Raw genomic sequence first — 18512 nt, 5'->3', positions numbered from 1 at the left:
CATCAGGTCAATCTCAAATTTTCCTCCTCCCGACTTGTTTCTGTACTGCATCTAAAAATTGATGAGGATCTTTGATTTCTTTTCTTCAATATGGTTGTTTTTGTTAACAGTGATGAAATATCGTAAACAGCAAGCAGCCATAACAGACAAGCTAGGCCGCATTAACCTGCATTCTTTTAAGAAGAAAACACAAAGAATGAATCAACGCTGGACTCAGTTAACAGGGTTCAGTGCTCAGGTAACCTATCATAGTCATATTATAGTTATTGTGATAGCCTTCTATTTCCTCCTAAACAATGGGGCTAATACTACCTTTTAGTACCCCTGAAGTGGCCCATTTAGGCCTAGTTATTTGCCTGGGTAAATTGGTAACATAGCCATCAAAATTAGCAATAATTGGTCTATAAAGCCAACTTAGTGGGTAAAAACTAAGACTAAACGTAGTGTTAGAACAGCGATTTCCCACAATAAAATAATTTCTTGACGAACTTCTTGTCTACATCTGAATGCCACAACAGTATTCAGTCATTTTTACGCCTCACTCAAATTTTAGATTTATTCACTTTAGGCTCGGGCTCAGTATATTAGCAACATTAGGAAATGAAAATTCTCAAAAACAAATGTTGACGAAACATTTTATAATTGTTACTAAACTAAAGTGCAACATCTATATTTACTTCTCTGTTATTTTCCTCACATAATATTTATCAATGTAAAATTGTCAACAAAATGAATGATCGCAACTGGAATCGTGGTTGTAACCTACGTTACATGTTTTATTTTCGACTTTCAATGTAAACGATTATAAAAGCAACAACATTATATTTCTATGAATATGAAACTATAAAATAGTGTATGTAATCAAACAAAAACATGTATAATAACTTACATATTGTTACATTCTCTAGTACATATTGTATTTTATAGTTTATACTTTATTAACATCCATAATAAAATGAGTCGTCAATCAAAGGTTGTTGTTGATTTCTTCTATGTCCGCATGCATTCCTGTCTTAAACTCACATAAAATAACACTCATTATTGTACTCTATTAAATAGTCATATGACAAAATTGGTGTTATCTTTCTTAGAAAATGTATACTGTGTTACAATTGAGTAACGTAAATTACGTATTCAGTAACGTAAATTACTGAATTGAAAGATGAATTCGTCATCAAAATAGTTAAATAAAAACAACATTTGTAACTTTTAACAATAAACCTCATTGGTATTTTAGATCATTGCCATCACTTTAGTAGGCAAACAAATTATGTGTTTCATTAAATCATCCTTTTTTTTTATTTTCTATTAATTCAATGCATATTTTAGTAATTATAATTATAAAAACTCCCATATGAAAATGTAAATTAGTGAGTTTTATAATGCTAGTGTACATACTATTGTTTTGGTTAATATGATTATTATTATTTATTATAATTCTGTGAACTTTACAGTTGCTTGGCCTAATGCTTATATCAGTCTCAACTTTCTTAGTAACGTAAGTTACATTTCCTTTAATGTTTCAACATTTTGATTTATCCGTTCCCTCTCCTGGTCTGAAATGTAGAACAATCTACCCGTACAACCCTTTGTTTCAATTTCAACACGGCAGATAACTTTATCAATAGGAATCCATATTTCATCCTTACTATTTGGCCACTGAAATATGTTCTTGTTAATTCTGCTGCCAGATTTTAAAAAAGACACCAACGCATCTTCATCATCTATATCAACAACTTTGCCGATGTACCATTCTTCATCATATAATGCCGATACCCAATCATCAACATGGAATTGAATTTTGCTGCTTTGCTTGGTATTTTGCTTTTGACGTTTCGTTAAGCTATGGACTATCCATCCGGGGCACATGTTATCAGCAGAAGAGGTTTCTTGACACGCTCTACAGTAGCAAGATACATCGCGTACCATCACTTCTCCACTGATGCCTCTCACTGCATGGAGATTTGTAGTCCCGGGAACAGGTCTTATGTTTGGCCATTTCATTTGTATTTCCGATTCTGCAGCCACACATTCCTCATTAGTAACAAAAAAGTACTCTATGCGTGAGTTTTCTCTTTCTTGACAAGCCCAAGCAAAGAAGTCGTGGGCATCTTGGATCACTGCCGCACCACGTTTTACGGCTTCGTCCGCCAAGCGTTTTACTGTTCCGCCAATGCCGTCGCATGGCCCTTTTCCATGCCCAGCTTCGAAGTAGTCCCAGCTGGCATTAATATTATGGAAAAGTATGTTGTGATTAGATATGATGGAGAATATTGTTTTATTCCGGTATTGTGATGTTGGACTATCGGTCCAATAATGGATAGTCTTTAATTCTGGCAAGATCCCTCTCAATTTTGGCACCAGCTTCTTTAAAATTGCAAACACAGTAGAAGCGTTGTGTGCGCGGGTGTCTGAAACCGCTACCATGCTATGATGCTTAATTTCGCCATCATGAAAGTAAGCAATTATAGGGTGTAAAGTAACACCGGTCTGATTCCAGTAGGCTCTTTGCACTTCTTCCATCGGCACACATGTGTAATTCTGAGCGAAATCCATATGTATGACGCATTCTCCTTCTTGCAGGTTTTCTTTACACTCTCTTATAGCAGTGTATTGTGCTGTAACCCGTTGTGCATGTTTTCGGAAATCAATAGTTGTAGTTACAAATAAGTCTGCAAATGTGCTTTTGTCGACTCTTTGTTGAACAAGTTTAGTTTTCTTCTTACCGAAATTGTCCGGGACACGTTTCCATTCTTCATACTGGATCTCTTGATCTGGTATACGTTTAGCAAGATCAGATATCTGTGTGTCGGTGATTGATTTGATTGCTTCATCGGGGCTTGTGATTGTGATCACACCTAGAGATTTTAATACCTTTAACTGAAGGGCAAAGTTCTGATGTTTTTGGCAAAGACTTGTGTTTCTTGCTGTGAATTTGACAAGTTTAATATTAGCATTTCTTTGTCGGATTTTCTTAAACGAGGAAAAAGAAACCTTCCGTTGCTCGGGATTTTCACTTTTGTACTTGGCAAACAAGTTCATCATGTAATCATTGAGGTATCTTATCTGGCGTTTTTCTTTGGTAGAAGATGTTTTGCAGGCATCTCGTTTTCCTGGCATCATCCTGGAGTTGTCATCTCTTTCCATGAAGCCTAATACTTCATTATGAAGAACTCCCCACGCCTTTTTTACATACTTCGCAGCTGTGATTCCTTGCTTTTTCGTCTTGGATAGGTTACGTTGACCAAGGCCCGACTCCCTTGAAACACGCGCGATTAACCTGTATTTCTTGATTATCTTTCCAGATAGAACATTGCTAATCATTCTTCTGGCCTTCTGCCCTTGATTTATCTCTGTGCTCTCTCTTATTTCATCAAGCAGTGCATGTGAAAGCAGGAGTTGTTTTTTCAACCCTTTGGGTACTGATCTTGGTGACATACCTAGAAAATTGGAAATTACATCAATACTAAATTAAGTACGGTTTAGAATATTTAAATATTATCTCAATTGATATTTTCAGGAAGATAATGGGTTAAGCGGCATGTAATGGGCAGAAAAAGAAAATACGTATATTCACATCACCATACACGACATGGAACAAGTTATCATTTATAAGGCCTTGAGTACATTTTGTGGATATTTGCTCTATATTATAAATAGCCAATATTATCATTATTAATAATAATTATGCGTGAATAAAACAGTACATTCATTCGTGACGTACCTGCATTTCGTAAATCCTGATTTGCTTTCGATCTTGGAGAGTCAGTACTACTCATGGACGAGTCATGACTGGTAGATGGGATGCAATTCTTATTTACTTTCTTCAGAGCTCTTTTATAGCGCTTGTTTATGGTTTTTTTTTGTCTGGTCATTTTCTGTAACTCCAGATTTAATTTTTCGATGCGACGATGGGCTCGACTTAGTGCTCTGCCAACACGTTTTCGAGTAGAAATACGTCTCTTAAACGACATCTTGATGCGTAGAGGAGAAGTTGGTAAAACCACATCGGAAGATATGGCTGAATCATCATTACTACTACTAGGTTCGTCAGCTTCTTCTGGGTGTTGTACTTGTAGTTGGGCTTGAACTTGCTTCACGTACCTCCGATGTTTCTGTACTCTTCTTTTCACCGTCGCTCTCCATGCATTTCTATCTTTTGTTGTAAGTTCTGCTGACGGAACATAGTATTTCATTACACGTCTTGCTTCTGCTTGCAAGTACTCTGCTCCTCGCTTCTCTTTTTGTCGTTCCCGATACGCTGCCTGAATCTCGGCTCGTGACTTTACCATTATCACCAGTGTCACCTAGTGTTTAACAAAATGTATTAGTATTAAATCGAAATAAACAAATATTAAATTATATTTTTACATTTTAAATAACCATAATGTAAAAAAATACATTGACTTTGTATGTAGTAAATTATGTAACTTACGTTACCATGAACTTACTATTAATACTTGTGAGTATCAATATTACAAAGACACAAGATGTATCCAGGTACATGACATACGTTTGACAATGAATATTCATAAACATATATACACAGATTTTATCTTAATATCATTGCTATGTTCGGTAATGTTACAACAACATAGACATACAACATCAATGTGAAACTTACGTTACCATAGTATCAAGGGCAAAGAAACTTCCCATAAAATAACCCTAAATAAAATCAACTCCGGTTGGAGGTAATGTTCATTATTGCCTGTATAATATAACTTAAATTATTTGAATATACTGAGTAGAAAAAAAACAAGACGTCTTAGAAATGAGGTATATAAAATGGTAACCTACGTTACATGTAGTGTAATTTACGTTACGTTGTTGCCTATGCTAGCTTACTAGTGTAAATTGTACAATGTAATAACATACTTGCATATCTGTCTAATTTCCTAAATTATGAACATTATGAAAGTTGTTCTAAATGATCTTTAGTGAATTAAGCATTTGAATACTTACTAAAATATACTCGAAAATCTGATATGACGAATAAACTATGAAATTGTGAAGACGTATTTATAAAAACGTGGTCAAAATTGCCGCTGTCTGCCGAATCACATGGTTAAAACTTTTTATTGTGTCAGAGGGCGTTTTCTTGATCATAAGAATATCTGTATTCCTTAGAAATGTCCATAATATTAAAACTCATCAGTAACAATATATATGGTAACGTAAGTTACCATAACGTAAATTTCAAATGAACTTCAAAGGCTCAAATAATTAAATCTTAAAACAACAACAAAATAATCAGTTTAAAATTAAACTTGACGTAACTAATCTTATAAATTATTATAACATGTGTGTACACAAACCGGATCCTAAGAAGAAATGGGGTAACGTAGGTTACATCGCTTAACCAATCGTTTTTCATTAACACTTTCCAGGCAATTTTATAACGTATTTACATTATATTTCATCCGCGCAAGCAATATAATCGTTATCAAGAGTACAAATCACATATAATACGAAGAAAAACACTTTTATAGGTAATTATTAATTGATATTTAATGCATTTTTTAAAGTCTGTAACGTAAGTTACGTCATTTGTGCGACATATTTAATTGAAGAATTTTTTTAAATAAAACTCATTTTTTGTCAAAATTTCACTTACATGCATTAAATGTATAGGTAAGGCTCCAAAATATACAGTATTTACAATGATAAATGGGATTATATTTAATTTTTACACTAGTGAATATTATGAAATTGGCCGGCGACAGGCGGTTTTGTGTCATATCATGAAGTTTAAAGTGACATTATTTTTTAAGGGCAAGGATTTTCAAAATAAAACTTGGCCAATACAAAGAATAACGTTTCCTGTACCGTCATAACGCTTTAAAACACACTTTTAGTGCATAGTTTTATATATATAACACAGTAATTATAGGCGACATTGGTTTTTCATATTCGTGTTGGTATAGTGAGCCTGAGCCTTTAACATGTTTACAAAGATTGCCTAGTTATCTTGCTAACTTTTTTTCCACTTTTCATATGATCTCATAATGCAACACTGTTGATATTTAAAAATAAATTGTGTAGTATAATTTTTGTGTCTGCAAACTTTTTATTTCGCTGCCTAAAATCTGGTTTCCGGGACCAAGCCGGGCCGAATTATCCGACTGGACCAAAGTTATAATCTATCTACTGTATAGAATATGGATCTGTAGGTCTCTGGAAATTGCATTGTAATTTATTTCGGAAGGTAAACTTTTGTAACACAAAAGACGCATGTCACTGAAAGTTTAGCCGCACATCAATGGCGTTTGGTATGTTTTTCAAACCACATAGGCCCTACTCATAACCATGGCCCATAGTTTGTGGAACATCGTGCTAAACAATACAATTTGAGAGGAATGTTTTGAAACTTCTAGTACTCTCTAGCTATAATGATAATTTTGCACTACAGAATGTAATTTTTTTTGTACATTATGTATTTATAATTGTGTGTCGTTAAATTGTAGATTCATATTTTTATTTTTGTAGACTATAGATGAAGAGTTTGAACAAAGTGAGAAAAGGTTCAACACTTTAGAAAGAACCATCAAGATATTTGTGAAAGATATTAATGCATATTTAGAACACCTTAAGGTTTGTGTATTATACTTATTACAGGAAAAATAGAAAAGGGCATGCGCAAAGCATTGTTGTTTATATGCTGTTAAGGGCTTGCGCTCTCCAATTTTCCACCGACAAAAATAGCGTAAAAATCGGACATTTATCAAATAACAGAATCTATTTAGGTATTATATAGTATACAAATGATGAATGTTTATGTGTTTGATGGTGAGAATATTTCAAACAATAATATCCAAACATAGAGATTTTAGAAAATTGACATGTTTAGTAACCAATAATTACAATTGTGTATCCTGATGTGTATTGCACATATTTTAGCTTTTAGTTGGAAACCTAAATATGGGGTGACTTGGGTGATTCCAGATCAAAACACAACAATAAATTCTTGTAAAACTCTACTATTATATAGTGAAACCAATTTAATACTTTAATAGACGAAAACAAAAATCTATCATAACTGAAACCAGATGAAAATATTGATAAATCTCATGCAGTCAGTACATAAACTACTCTCAAACTATTTCCTGTTATGATAATTTTAATGGTAAAATGTATTTGGAACTTTTTAACGTAAACAAAAGTCTGGTTTTGGAGAGTTTGGTATTGTATATCTATAACACATTACAGACTTTCTATTTACTAGCCTATTAGTTTGCCACCCTATTAGTTTTCCACTAAAGGGATGCATGCTTTTGACAGAATAAAGATGCGCTTATGTTGATACAGGACCTCAAATAAACTGTCGGCATATAAGCAAATGACTGCAACTGAATACAAATGACAGGCGGACATAAAATGTAGACATTAAGCTCAGATGCTTTCAATTCCTCTCAATTTCTCTCCCCCCACTATTTTTTCAGAACTGAAAACACTTTGAATCGCGACATGCGAGCAGTAAGGGTAACCAGTAGCAATCAGTTTCCATATTAAGCGCTCTCACATACTGGTGCGTATAATATGTGAATTGCGTCGTGACACGCTTTAGTAACCACTGCCCGCTGCAATCAGTTCCAGTATCGACATAATCGCTCGTTCCGTTCAGTTGATCGAAAGTCGATATAATTCCTTTGAGTTGAGTTCTGTGTCGACATAAGCATAGCGTAACAGTATCTCTTTACAATATTTAAAATCTTTTTTAAGGATGCAACCGCTACTGAAGCTATTGTAGGAGGAGACATATCAGAGTATTACGCCAACCAGTCAAATCTAAAACAAGTTAACAAATATGAGGCAGCTCAGAAAAGAATTGCAAATAAACTTTATAAAAACTATGTAAGTATATAACTCCTCCTTTGGAACACTCCTATAAGGGGACACTGAAACTTGAAACGACGAGGGGCAGAATATTAAAGGCAAACCCCTTTTCAAGGGACACTTTAATAGATCCTGAAGGTGTGGTCTTAATCATGTAGATTTCAAATCATAATATATTTATGGAAATAAATTAATAATTAAGGAAAATTGCAATTAATTTTATACAGTATTTTCATGAAACTTTATTTTAAAATGTTAAGTGGTTTGGTAGAAAATGTAAAATTAAAGCTTTAAAAGTGAGTTTATTTTAGGCTTGTTTTTATACAAAAGAGTTGGAATTGTGGTGGCAGATCCAGGATTTGAGAAATAGGAACCTATCTTTACATTTTCCAAATTTAGGGTGTTTCATTCCCTTTCATCCACCTATGAACTTGAATACATGTGTTAGGAAATAATATACAGTTAATGGATTGTGATATCCTTATTTTTTATTTTCTCTATCTGTTTTCAGACCTTGTTTGTTCAACAACGAGTGATTTCACCCTTGAACCTTCTACTGATTATGTTTCAAGGGCCACATAAACTTATACAGAAGAGATATGACAAGTTGCTTGACTATGATAGTTGCATTAACAAGGTGGAGAAGACAAAAGATAAAGATAAACTCAAGGGGGTAAGTTTTTATATTGTTAAATATCTATGTTGTTTTGTGGCATTGACGCCAAGCAGATGCCCCCTGTATTTGGACCAGTAATTGATAAATGAGGCTTGTTTGGTTTTATGTTCACCTACACAAACCTTGCACTACACACTGCAACAATTGACTGTCTCTCTGTCAGGATTTCATTTTCAGTTATATTAAATTTCAAAAACATTAATATTAATAGCAATTTCATAGTAATAAAATAACTACCCCATTCTGATAAACCATCAAACTAATCTGTGAATATCTAATCCAAGACATTAAGATAATAGGGACTTTTAGATTGAGTAAACGTGTACACGGTCACTTCCACATGGTCGACAGATACAGTATGTGAACATTTAGATTAAGTGTACATTTACGTTGACGTGCCAGTGAATGTATGACGCATTGAACTTTGCTCGTCTGTGGTGCTTAGGTCAGGCTAAGTGTGTAGCTTAAGCCTAGCCTAGATCCTTAATCTGAAGGCTGGTGTCCTAGTGGTCATAACCTGTATTATTAAAAGCTTTTTTTAAAATAACCAATACAAATCCAATTTGATTGAAATTCACTTTACTACATTCTCAGAAAATCATTCTCGGCCATGATTTTTTATAAACTTTTGTAGTGTTATGACGTCATACGTCCACTAGTACTCATGTCAGAGAGCGAAAGTCAAAATGCCTCTGAGCAAGTGCTCAAATTTGCCAGTCGACAACCCTAGGATAACTACCTCCTAGGACAACTACCCTAGCATAAGACAAAGAACATTTGCATGATGAATACTGTATTTTCAATGTAAATGCGTTTAAATGTGTTTTTGACAAAATATGTATCTGTAGGTCTGCTATGTGTTTAATTGTAATAAAAGCCAAAGAAACAGCAAAGTCAACATCCTTTTATTTTTGTTTCTCTGTTCTGTTAAACGTGCAGAAACAACGAGATAAGATAGAAAGGCTAAGGGAAGAGTTAGATGAAGATGTCGAAGGAAATACCCTTCGTAAAAAATCTAAGGAGGTTTGTTTTTGATGTGAAAGTATTGTGATGCATGACGTTGTGTACCTAATAGCTATTATTAGTTAGCGTTAGTAAATTGGTCAGATGTTTGCCTTTGTAATGGTACTTTATGCTAATAAGAACATGTTGGATTCGAACCCACAACCTCCAGTTAGGTAATGGCGATCTAAATCACCGAAAACTTACGCTAATGGATAAGGTTACTGTAGATTCAAGTCCATGGAAGCAGCGGATACTGCACAAGATGATCTTTTTTAATGACTTCTGCTAAAAAATAAGTAATTCTTGTGTACTGTTTTAGAAAGTGTTCCTAGATGTACGTTATAAGTACAATTATATCAGAGTAGTGCAATTATCTGACCAATTAACTTAGCTCCTTGACGCAAAGCTATTTTGCAGTAATTATTATCAAGAATTTAGTATTTACATTTTCTAGGGCACTATTCATAATAGTACCCTGCAACAACAATGCATGATCAAATTTGCTAAGTAGGCTGACTTTTTCAAACCAGCGTTGCAAGTACTCGGTTTAAATCAATTTAGCTTATCAAAAAAAAAGGTGGGGGGAGGAGGGGGGGGTGTGGTGAGGGATTTGTCATGCATACAACAGCTAAATGAAATTCTTCAAAGTATTGAGTGTTTAATCTCATTGCCTCCAAAATATAATAACAATTATTAATTGTATTTGTGTTGAGTCTTATGCTTTAAACTACCTGTTCATTCTAAAGTGTTGTGTTGTAGTAAATAATATTTTATGCCTGTTTCCTTGCACAAAATTATTTTTAATATCCAATTGTACAATGATTGTGCAGATGTACCCTAGCGTCTAAAAGTAGTATCTGTCTTTATTCTGTGGTAATTCCTACCAATTGTTATTTGGAATTGTTGTATTACAATTTACACTATGATATGTATTGTAATACAGGAAGTTGTTATGGCATATTTCGAGTAGTTTAAATACCATATTAAATATGTTGCATGAAGTGATGTAATTGTGTGTTTTTTTTATTTCTTTAATTGTTAGTAAAATACGTTTTTAACTGTTTCGTTTTAATTTCATTACTAATTAATTTTAAAATGTCAGGTTGTTTTGTTTTTGTCAAATGTAATAGGTTTTTTTCTGAGTTTGTTTTTTGTTTGAAACGTTTTGAATTTAACGTCATTTTGTTTTAGAGATTAGGGAGGTTTCGCAACCTTACGAATACGATAACGACAACGGATACGTCACACATTTGTTAAACTTTTGAGCTGATCCCCATTTCATAGTCGTAAGCGTATTCGTGTTGACGAATATCACCAGTCATATTCGTAACTACAAAACGAGTATAGTTTTTGATCTATTTTGCACATTTTGCATTTGAATCAGGAATGATTCATGATTATAATATAACTATAGATTTATTGAAAGTAATTTACTAAAGTAATTTACTAAATTGCCAGGTCAATTTTGATAAATAGCAGTTTTTAAAGTCCTCACTCGCTTTGATGTTACGCTATGCCTAGGCAGCCAAGCACACCAAGCAACACGTATCTGCGCTTCGCTCAAATTTACCGCAGTCATATTTTGGACGGCGCCCTTAATATTTCGTTGCCATGCGAAACAGATTTTTACTGGTTTACGAAAAACGAATGTGTGCTTGACATATCCGTTTTCGTTATCGTATTCGTAAGATTGCAAAACCTCTCTAATGATGCAAAAGTTACATTTCTTATTTATCTGAGATTTAATTTTTGAAAGATTTAAAAATCATTCAAAGGAAGGCTATGTGTAGTTTTTAAATATGGCAGAATTTCTTTGATGAAAATATAATATATTCTGGCTATGATGCAAAATGTTCTATGTATTTCTCTTTTTGTTTTAATTGAGTGCTGTACTGTAATTTGATTGAATCATTTGTTTAATCTTACAAAGGTGACTGATGAGAAAGAGGTTGCACGCAAGAACTATGAGGCATTAAACATACAACTTAAAGATGAACTACCTAAGCTATGTGAGATGGCTAGCTCTTTGTTTAAAGAGTGTGTAGCAGCTTATATTGAGGCAGAGAGTGATCACATACATTCCACACTCAGACAACTTCATCCACTACTTGAGGTTAGTAGAAATTGCATAAGATAATTTATCGAATGCAAAATTATTCAATACTGGTTGATAACCTAGCCTTCCTGCAGGTCATCCATTCACAGAAGTACCCATGAAGAACGTCTATCTGAAAATTATGAAACTGGTATTACAAATACGTATACAATAATAAGTATTGTAAGTTTAAATATTGTAAATGGGCCTATAGTCTGCTCCTATTAATATTTATTTTTATAGCATAAAATACTTTGCATCAAACTTTGTGATTATATCACTACGCATATTTATATTAAACGTTTAAAAAATTGTTTAGGCCTAATAAATACGTAACTATGTGAACTGCTTTTGTTTATTGACTACATAGGATTACAGATTGCATATGACAAAGTGTATATCAGGTTTATTTAACAAATTCCTTGGTTCATTCTTACAGCTCCCAATCGTAAAATCATCATGCACTGACAAAGTTATGGATGCATTTGAAGATAGGCACACAGCAGAGGTAGAAAAAACGAAGCAATACAGCTTTGTTGCCAGTGGATTTGACAAAAAAGAGGTTAAAGAAAAGAAATCTTTAAGGAGAGTATCATCTAACTTGGATCAGGTATGAAATCACCCTGGTTTATTTGTCTGTCCTTTGGTTTGTTTGTCTGTTTGCAAGATGACATGAAAAATACTCAACAGATATCCACAAAAAATTATTCATTGAAAGACTCCTATAAATGGTGGAGGTTGCAACTCTGTGATTGCTCTTGTTATTATGATTACCTATACTAAATATTTCGCCTAAATAGATAGATCGCCTAGATAGTTGCTTGATACTATTACTAGTAAAAGTGTGATTGGTGAGCATTACAGTATTTTAAATAAAACTAGTGACAAATAAACAATGCCTTATTAAATGCAATACTTAATTACCAACAAACAGGGATTTCCATTATGGCATTGTAATTTACACCTTGTGAGATATAGATACTGTATACGAATGACATACTATACTGTAACAGTGTTTACAATTTAGAGTAAGCAATTTTCTGATATAGTCTTTAATTACTGTTTATATAACACCTAAATACATTCCTGTCATTTGATTGGACAATTGTTGGTCACATGGCGTGCAATAGTATGCACTATTAAACGATCGTTTAATAGTACTTTTTTTTTCGTGTACGAAAAAGAAAATTTGTTCGCGTTTGGAAAATATATTTTTTATACTATTGCTTTTGAATACAACAGCGCCACCTATTTTGTAAAATGTTATTGTTATGACTAGTTTTACGATGAAAGTACATTTTTGGAGAGATATATATGTACTAATTTAGATCAAAAAGGCATTTAAATTAACTTTAGATCGTTGTTAGGATTTTCATTAATTAATAAGAACATCTCTACAAGACGTGAAATCGTTGGAAAAATCATAATTAGCCTAAATGAGCTCCAGTTGCCTGTCGAAGTTTCGTATTGCTGTCTTTCAGCCTAGGCCTAGCAATGCCAGGTCTAGTATTGTTTGGTCGTTTGTTGACATAATTAACAATAACAGTAGCTGCATTTATAAAATAATATTTAATATAATTATTAAAAACCAAATGTTACTGTGTTAATCAATGTGAATCAAATGTAGGCCTTGGCTAAGGCCTACTTTTTATTTGATTCAATTGACAGGAATCTATTTAGATGTTATATCTAAATGTCACCTTGTTGATATATAACCTTTTATCATTCACCTCATGCCATTATTTGTACCATTACACTCTATATTCTCTACACATTATATTTGTATAATATCTATTCCTACGTATTTTCTTCTAATAGCCCTCAGTAAGTTCAGAGGTCAAACCAAAAGAAACCAAGGCAAATCAAGAACAGGTAATGTCACGATACAGTAGTGAGCAACAATATCAAGTGACGGCAAGCTTCAAGGCTGCAGAGGATCTAGATATGACAGTCGCACAAGGAGAAGTGGTTGGAATTATCAAGCAACAAGATCCACGAGGAGGCCAAGAAAGATGGTTTGTTGATAATGGAGGTGAGAATATTTAATGTTAATGTGCTGTAAAATATTCACATTGTCTGTCAGGTTCACATGCCCCATTGACAATTTCACAAATTTATGTCTGCACTGTTCTCTGCATTCAAGTCATGACAATGCATGCCATTTAATGCCTTGATGTTATTAATTATACGATCCACATTGTTATGTATGATCAAATAGGCTGCATATGCAACCTATGTATGTATCATTCAGAAACCCTACGTGAAGTATACTCAGTCAGTGCCAAATTATGATCGTTTGTGTCGTAAAATTGTCATGAACTGCCATTTCATTGCAATGACATGCATGGGTGCGACCATGAATTATTCACAAATTTGAAATGCAAGCATTTCATGCATTGTTCCACAACTTTCTGCAAGTTGCCTCATTATTCCTGCATTGTCACTCATTTAATTCAAACTATTTATTTTCTGAATGCAGTAATCCTAATTGTTTAGACCAGATTTTTTTGTTAATATTTAACTAAATATTATTATTTATGTTTAGCTTCCACTGGCTTTGTACCGCCCACTATCTTAACGCCATACAAATTACCATCTTATGAACAAGTTTTTTCATCAGAGTGGAGTCCTCAGGTAAGTGGAAATGGTAGAAGATAAAATACTTGCTTCCATGTTCAATGTCTCAGTATTCACATTGTTGAATAATTGTTGCAGGTTTACACTTTGGTATGATATCATTAGTTGGACATTTATCTTAATGTTCATAGGCAGTTTAGCTTTTTTATTAGACACCATTTACATATCTAATTCACTAGTCAACTTAACGTCATGTAAACTGTTAAGAAGTTATGGAACTTGGGTAGAAAGAAACATCAGGGAATGTGTCAGGAAAGTTTATGAACCATGTAATGCTCTTGTATTATTCAAGTTAAAGATTTTAATTTTTATTTATTTTGTTTTATTTATTAACAGTACTATGCAGCGTGGGATTTTGCTGCCACAGGCCAGCATGAACTAAGCCTTGTAGAAGGCTGTACAGTTACTGTCATCTCAGCCTACGATATGGAAGGCAACTCAGAATGGTGGTTTGTGGAAAAAGACGGACAGCAAGGTTATGTTCCTGCTGCTTATATCAAACCATGTCAATAATTGTGGTGTATGATTTAGTAATGAACCTTCTTCCGTTTTGCCAGTAGCAAGATGGCCCATTCTACCATTCTAGATTCTAAATAGCTAGGTAGGTACAATTTAAACTGCTTGACCTGTGATAGTAAAGCAATGACCATACTCACCAGCTAGGCCCTTCCTAACCATCTAGGCCCATCCTAACCAGCTAGACCCATCATAGCCAGCTAGACCCATCATAGCCAATTATCTTATATCCTGTCTTATATAGCTGTGCTTATCTAAACCTCGCTATCAAACTAGTGGCTCATTCTAAAATACCTATGTCCTTCAACCAGCTACAGTAGAGCCATACTAACTAGCTAGGCTTTCTAGTTAGAACCATACTATCTAGACTGCCTAGTTAGAGCCATACTAACTAGCTAAGGTTCCTATTTAAAGCCATAATAAACCATGGTGATCTGAAATGTTAATTTTAACAACAGTTGTATAACTGTATGCTCAGTTAAGTTGGTGCTGGTGAATTCTCTCTAAGGCCGATTTTTACTTGTACGATAACAATTGACGATAAATAAATAAATATTTTTCCTACATAAAACAAAAGAAATCTAAAAAGAACTATAGGATAGCCATCTATGCTACCTTTCATAAAATAATATTCCACATGTTCAATCAAATGATGTCATGATTAGAGCAATAATATTGTGACAATACAACGATTTCATTGTTCTATTTGATTATGACGTCATTCGATTAAAACAAATATTATTGTTATATATATTGTTGTCCTAGTGAGTAGCAGCCATTATTATGCAAAGAACTTGATTTTAATCATTCATACACCTTATCTTGGCATGCATTTAAACACCCATCTGTTTGGTATGTTTGATGAAAGCTATGGCAATACTGAGACTTAGCATAAAAAGCCACTAGAATTTGTCACAATAGATACAATTGTACAGATTTTAGATTTGATGGTTAATGTTAAGGTTAAAAAAACGTTTTTGAAATATCATAATCTGTATGTTATAGGACTTGTTGTATTGTGTATTATGTAAAGTAACAAGGGTATTTATATTTGAAAAACTGTATAATTGTTTAGTTTAATGTTTATTAATATTAACGTAAAAGAATATGAAATGATAGTCAGAGAAGTTTTATAATTTTACAACCTGTAATGATTCACGAAAATTATTGATGCGATGTAGGACCAGAAAAACATGTAAACAAAATGTATAGTGTTAAAAAAATACAAAACATTCACAATGTCACATTTTATTGTGTCCATGATTTAAAGCATTACATAAACGTCATATGTGTAGAGATTTACTGTCAGAATGTGAATATGTATTTCAATCAATCAATTGTTCCATTTTTAAAGCGTCATTCCAACAATCATTGATCATAGCGCTCTCAAAAAAGAAAATCAGAAAAAATGAGTTACAGTTACATGTATGTAAGTATGTGAATATATCTGCATTTGTAAGTGCGGTGTGGGAGGGGTGAGGAGGATTACGGAGATTGAAAAGGACTGTGAAAAGGCATTTGAAAATAGGTCTACACACAATTACTCCTCCCTTCTTTGTGAGGGCTATCTTTGATCAACAACTTAATGATGTAAAATATATAGCTATAAAAATACTTTATTTAATCACTGATTACTGTAATACATTGTGCTAGTGTAGATAATTTTAAATGTGTCTGTACAGTGAATATATTGTAAAGTGTAATAAAGTATTAATCCCATTCCAGATACTATTTTATTTAAGTAATAAATATCAGTAAATATGTATGTAATTATTGTATAGTAGATTGAATATTTGATCTATTTATATTAAGCTAAGTAAAAAAATGTATTGATAGTTATAAGCAGGGTAAAAATGTTTAAAAAGAGTAATGTACCCTTTTCCAAGAATGAACAGGAAATTCTGTGATACAGCACCACATGCCTATCATATGCCTCCTGCATAATGGAATGACCTATATCAAATGATACACATGTTACGCTGTATCATGGATTTTTTATATAATAGTACTGGACAAATTCCGAGTATTATACCGCGTAATGTCCAAGAAATAATTGGTGAATAATTATCTGAAATAATGTTTTCAATTATTTATTCTGTTAAGTTTGTATTCTAAACTTATCTAATTTTAATTCGGAGAAGGTTGTTTTCTTAATAATCTGATAATAGGCAATAGTGGTCACCCTAAATCATTGTAACTGTCTTTGTGTTTAAACTATAATAAGTTAAAAGTCTAGCTTAAAAGGTAGTGATCACTTTAATTTGGTTAGGCTCTGTAATCGTGTTTTATGGACCCATATCTATGATAATGTATACTGTACAAGGTAAATTCCATCAGTATTGTAGTTTGACGTACTCTGGTGTTTTTCTTTAACGGGGGAAAATATGATGGTTTAACTGGCAAATATGTTCAAGGTAACATAGTTTGACTATACTAGTTTTATAAACTCATTTCATATTTGTCAAACGAGTTGCATAGCTTGTCATTTAAAACAAAATATTGAAATTAAGTATTGAATAGTTGATGTGAATTAGTTGTTAATTAAGAAAGGATATTGATAAAAATGAAACGGTAGCAATAATATAAAGTAAGTATTCTGTGTTACGGTGAATTCGTGTTAAGTACAGTTAGGATATGATGAAAGGACTAAAAATGTCAGTTAACATTTTTGAATATTTACACGGCTTTTGTACGCGCGTGTTAATACTGTGATTAAATGTACGCGCGCGTTCAATTATGACAATATTGTTACGCGCATGTCCAAACAATGATTACGTTTTTACGCACGCGTTAAAATGATGTTGATGCTACGGACTATTAAGCCGAAGAGGCAGATATAATTGGAATAAAATGTATTGGATCATAGTCTCTACTCCCTCCTCATAATCCGAATACTGTAATACTAGATTGACCTACGTTCATTTAAGAGAATTACTTTTAATAAGTTGCTGCTGTAATTAATACACAAAATGATAATGTATTACAATGTTTATATATTGTACGCAAAACTCTTTACTATAGCGTTAATCCTCTGAAAAGTTTTCATACTGTATCATTTATAATTATTTAATTTTTTTTAAACAAATTCTCCCTTGTCCCCCTTCTGCTCCACATGAAAGACTCGCACATTACAATACATTATATATAGTTATTATAATTGTACATGCGCATTTAAATTGTGTGTTAATTTATATTTTCCAGATATTAAAATGTTCTTTCGGTAAACGATATTTTTATTCACCGTATAATGACGTCAATGTCTTGAATATCAAATACTTGAGTTGACGTATTTGTACAGTAGCCTACCAATACGTATTAGGTCTAGCAACTAAACTAAATTGTTCTAGTATAACAAAAATAATCTTGTTTGTCGGTTTGGTTAAGTTTTGTAAGAGTTTGTGAATAAGATATTATGCAATATACTGTAATACAAAATAAAGCAAGTCGTGATAGCCGTATCTAATTAGTTAATATTGTTTTTGTCGACCGTATTGATTAATGTCTGTTAATGCCTTAAGCTCTGTCCACACTATCAAAGTTTATGTGACAATAAAAATGCGATGTGCCCATATATGGACATGATGATGTCATATCACTTACTACCATATTAATTGGGCACATCACTACCATATTACCATACACTTTTTTTGTCAAACTAAGTTTGGTAGTGTAGACAGAGCTTATAAACCCTTCATAGGCATGTAACAGTGGAATGAATACAAACATAAAACAATAAGCTGTTGATTT

General features: G+C 33.0%; 1 protein-coding gene across 3 annotated transcripts in view; it reads left to right on the top strand.

Annotated features, from left to right (window-relative positions):
• The window catches only part of LOC140055667 (dynamin-binding protein-like), a 46750-nt gene extending 28909 nt beyond the window's left edge, over positions 1 to 17841 (top strand). For 2 of the 3 annotated variants that reach the window (XM_072101031.1, XM_072101030.1), the window contains 10 exons: positions 111 to 238; positions 6490 to 6594; positions 7723 to 7854; positions 8348 to 8509; positions 9452 to 9535; positions 11448 to 11630; positions 12052 to 12222; positions 13431 to 13644; positions 14158 to 14246; positions 14586 to 17841. In XM_072101031.1, coding sequence (XP_071957132.1) covers positions 111 to 238; positions 6490 to 6594; positions 7723 to 7854; positions 8348 to 8509; positions 9452 to 9535; positions 11448 to 11630; positions 12052 to 12222; positions 13431 to 13644; positions 14158 to 14246; positions 14586 to 14762 — 1445 coding nt within the window. In that variant the 3' untranslated portion in view covers positions 14763 to 17841. The remainder of the gene's footprint in view (positions 1 to 110; positions 239 to 6489; positions 6595 to 7722; positions 7855 to 8347; positions 8510 to 9451; positions 9536 to 11447; positions 11631 to 12051; positions 12223 to 13430; positions 13645 to 14157; positions 14247 to 14585) is intronic. The other variant, XM_072101032.1, reaches the window with a different exon arrangement.
• The last annotated feature ends 671 nt before the right edge of the window (positions 17842 to 18512 follow it).

Source organism: Antedon mediterranea, chromosome 7 (assembly GCF_964355755.1).
Source record: "Antedon mediterranea chromosome 7, ecAntMedi1.1, whole genome shotgun sequence".
In the NCBI taxonomy this organism is placed as follows: domain Eukaryota; kingdom Metazoa; phylum Echinodermata; class Crinoidea; order Comatulida; family Antedonidae; genus Antedon; species Antedon mediterranea.
The sequence above is the reverse complement of the archived record's forward strand: the minus strand, read 5'-3'. Positions and strand labels throughout refer to the sequence as shown.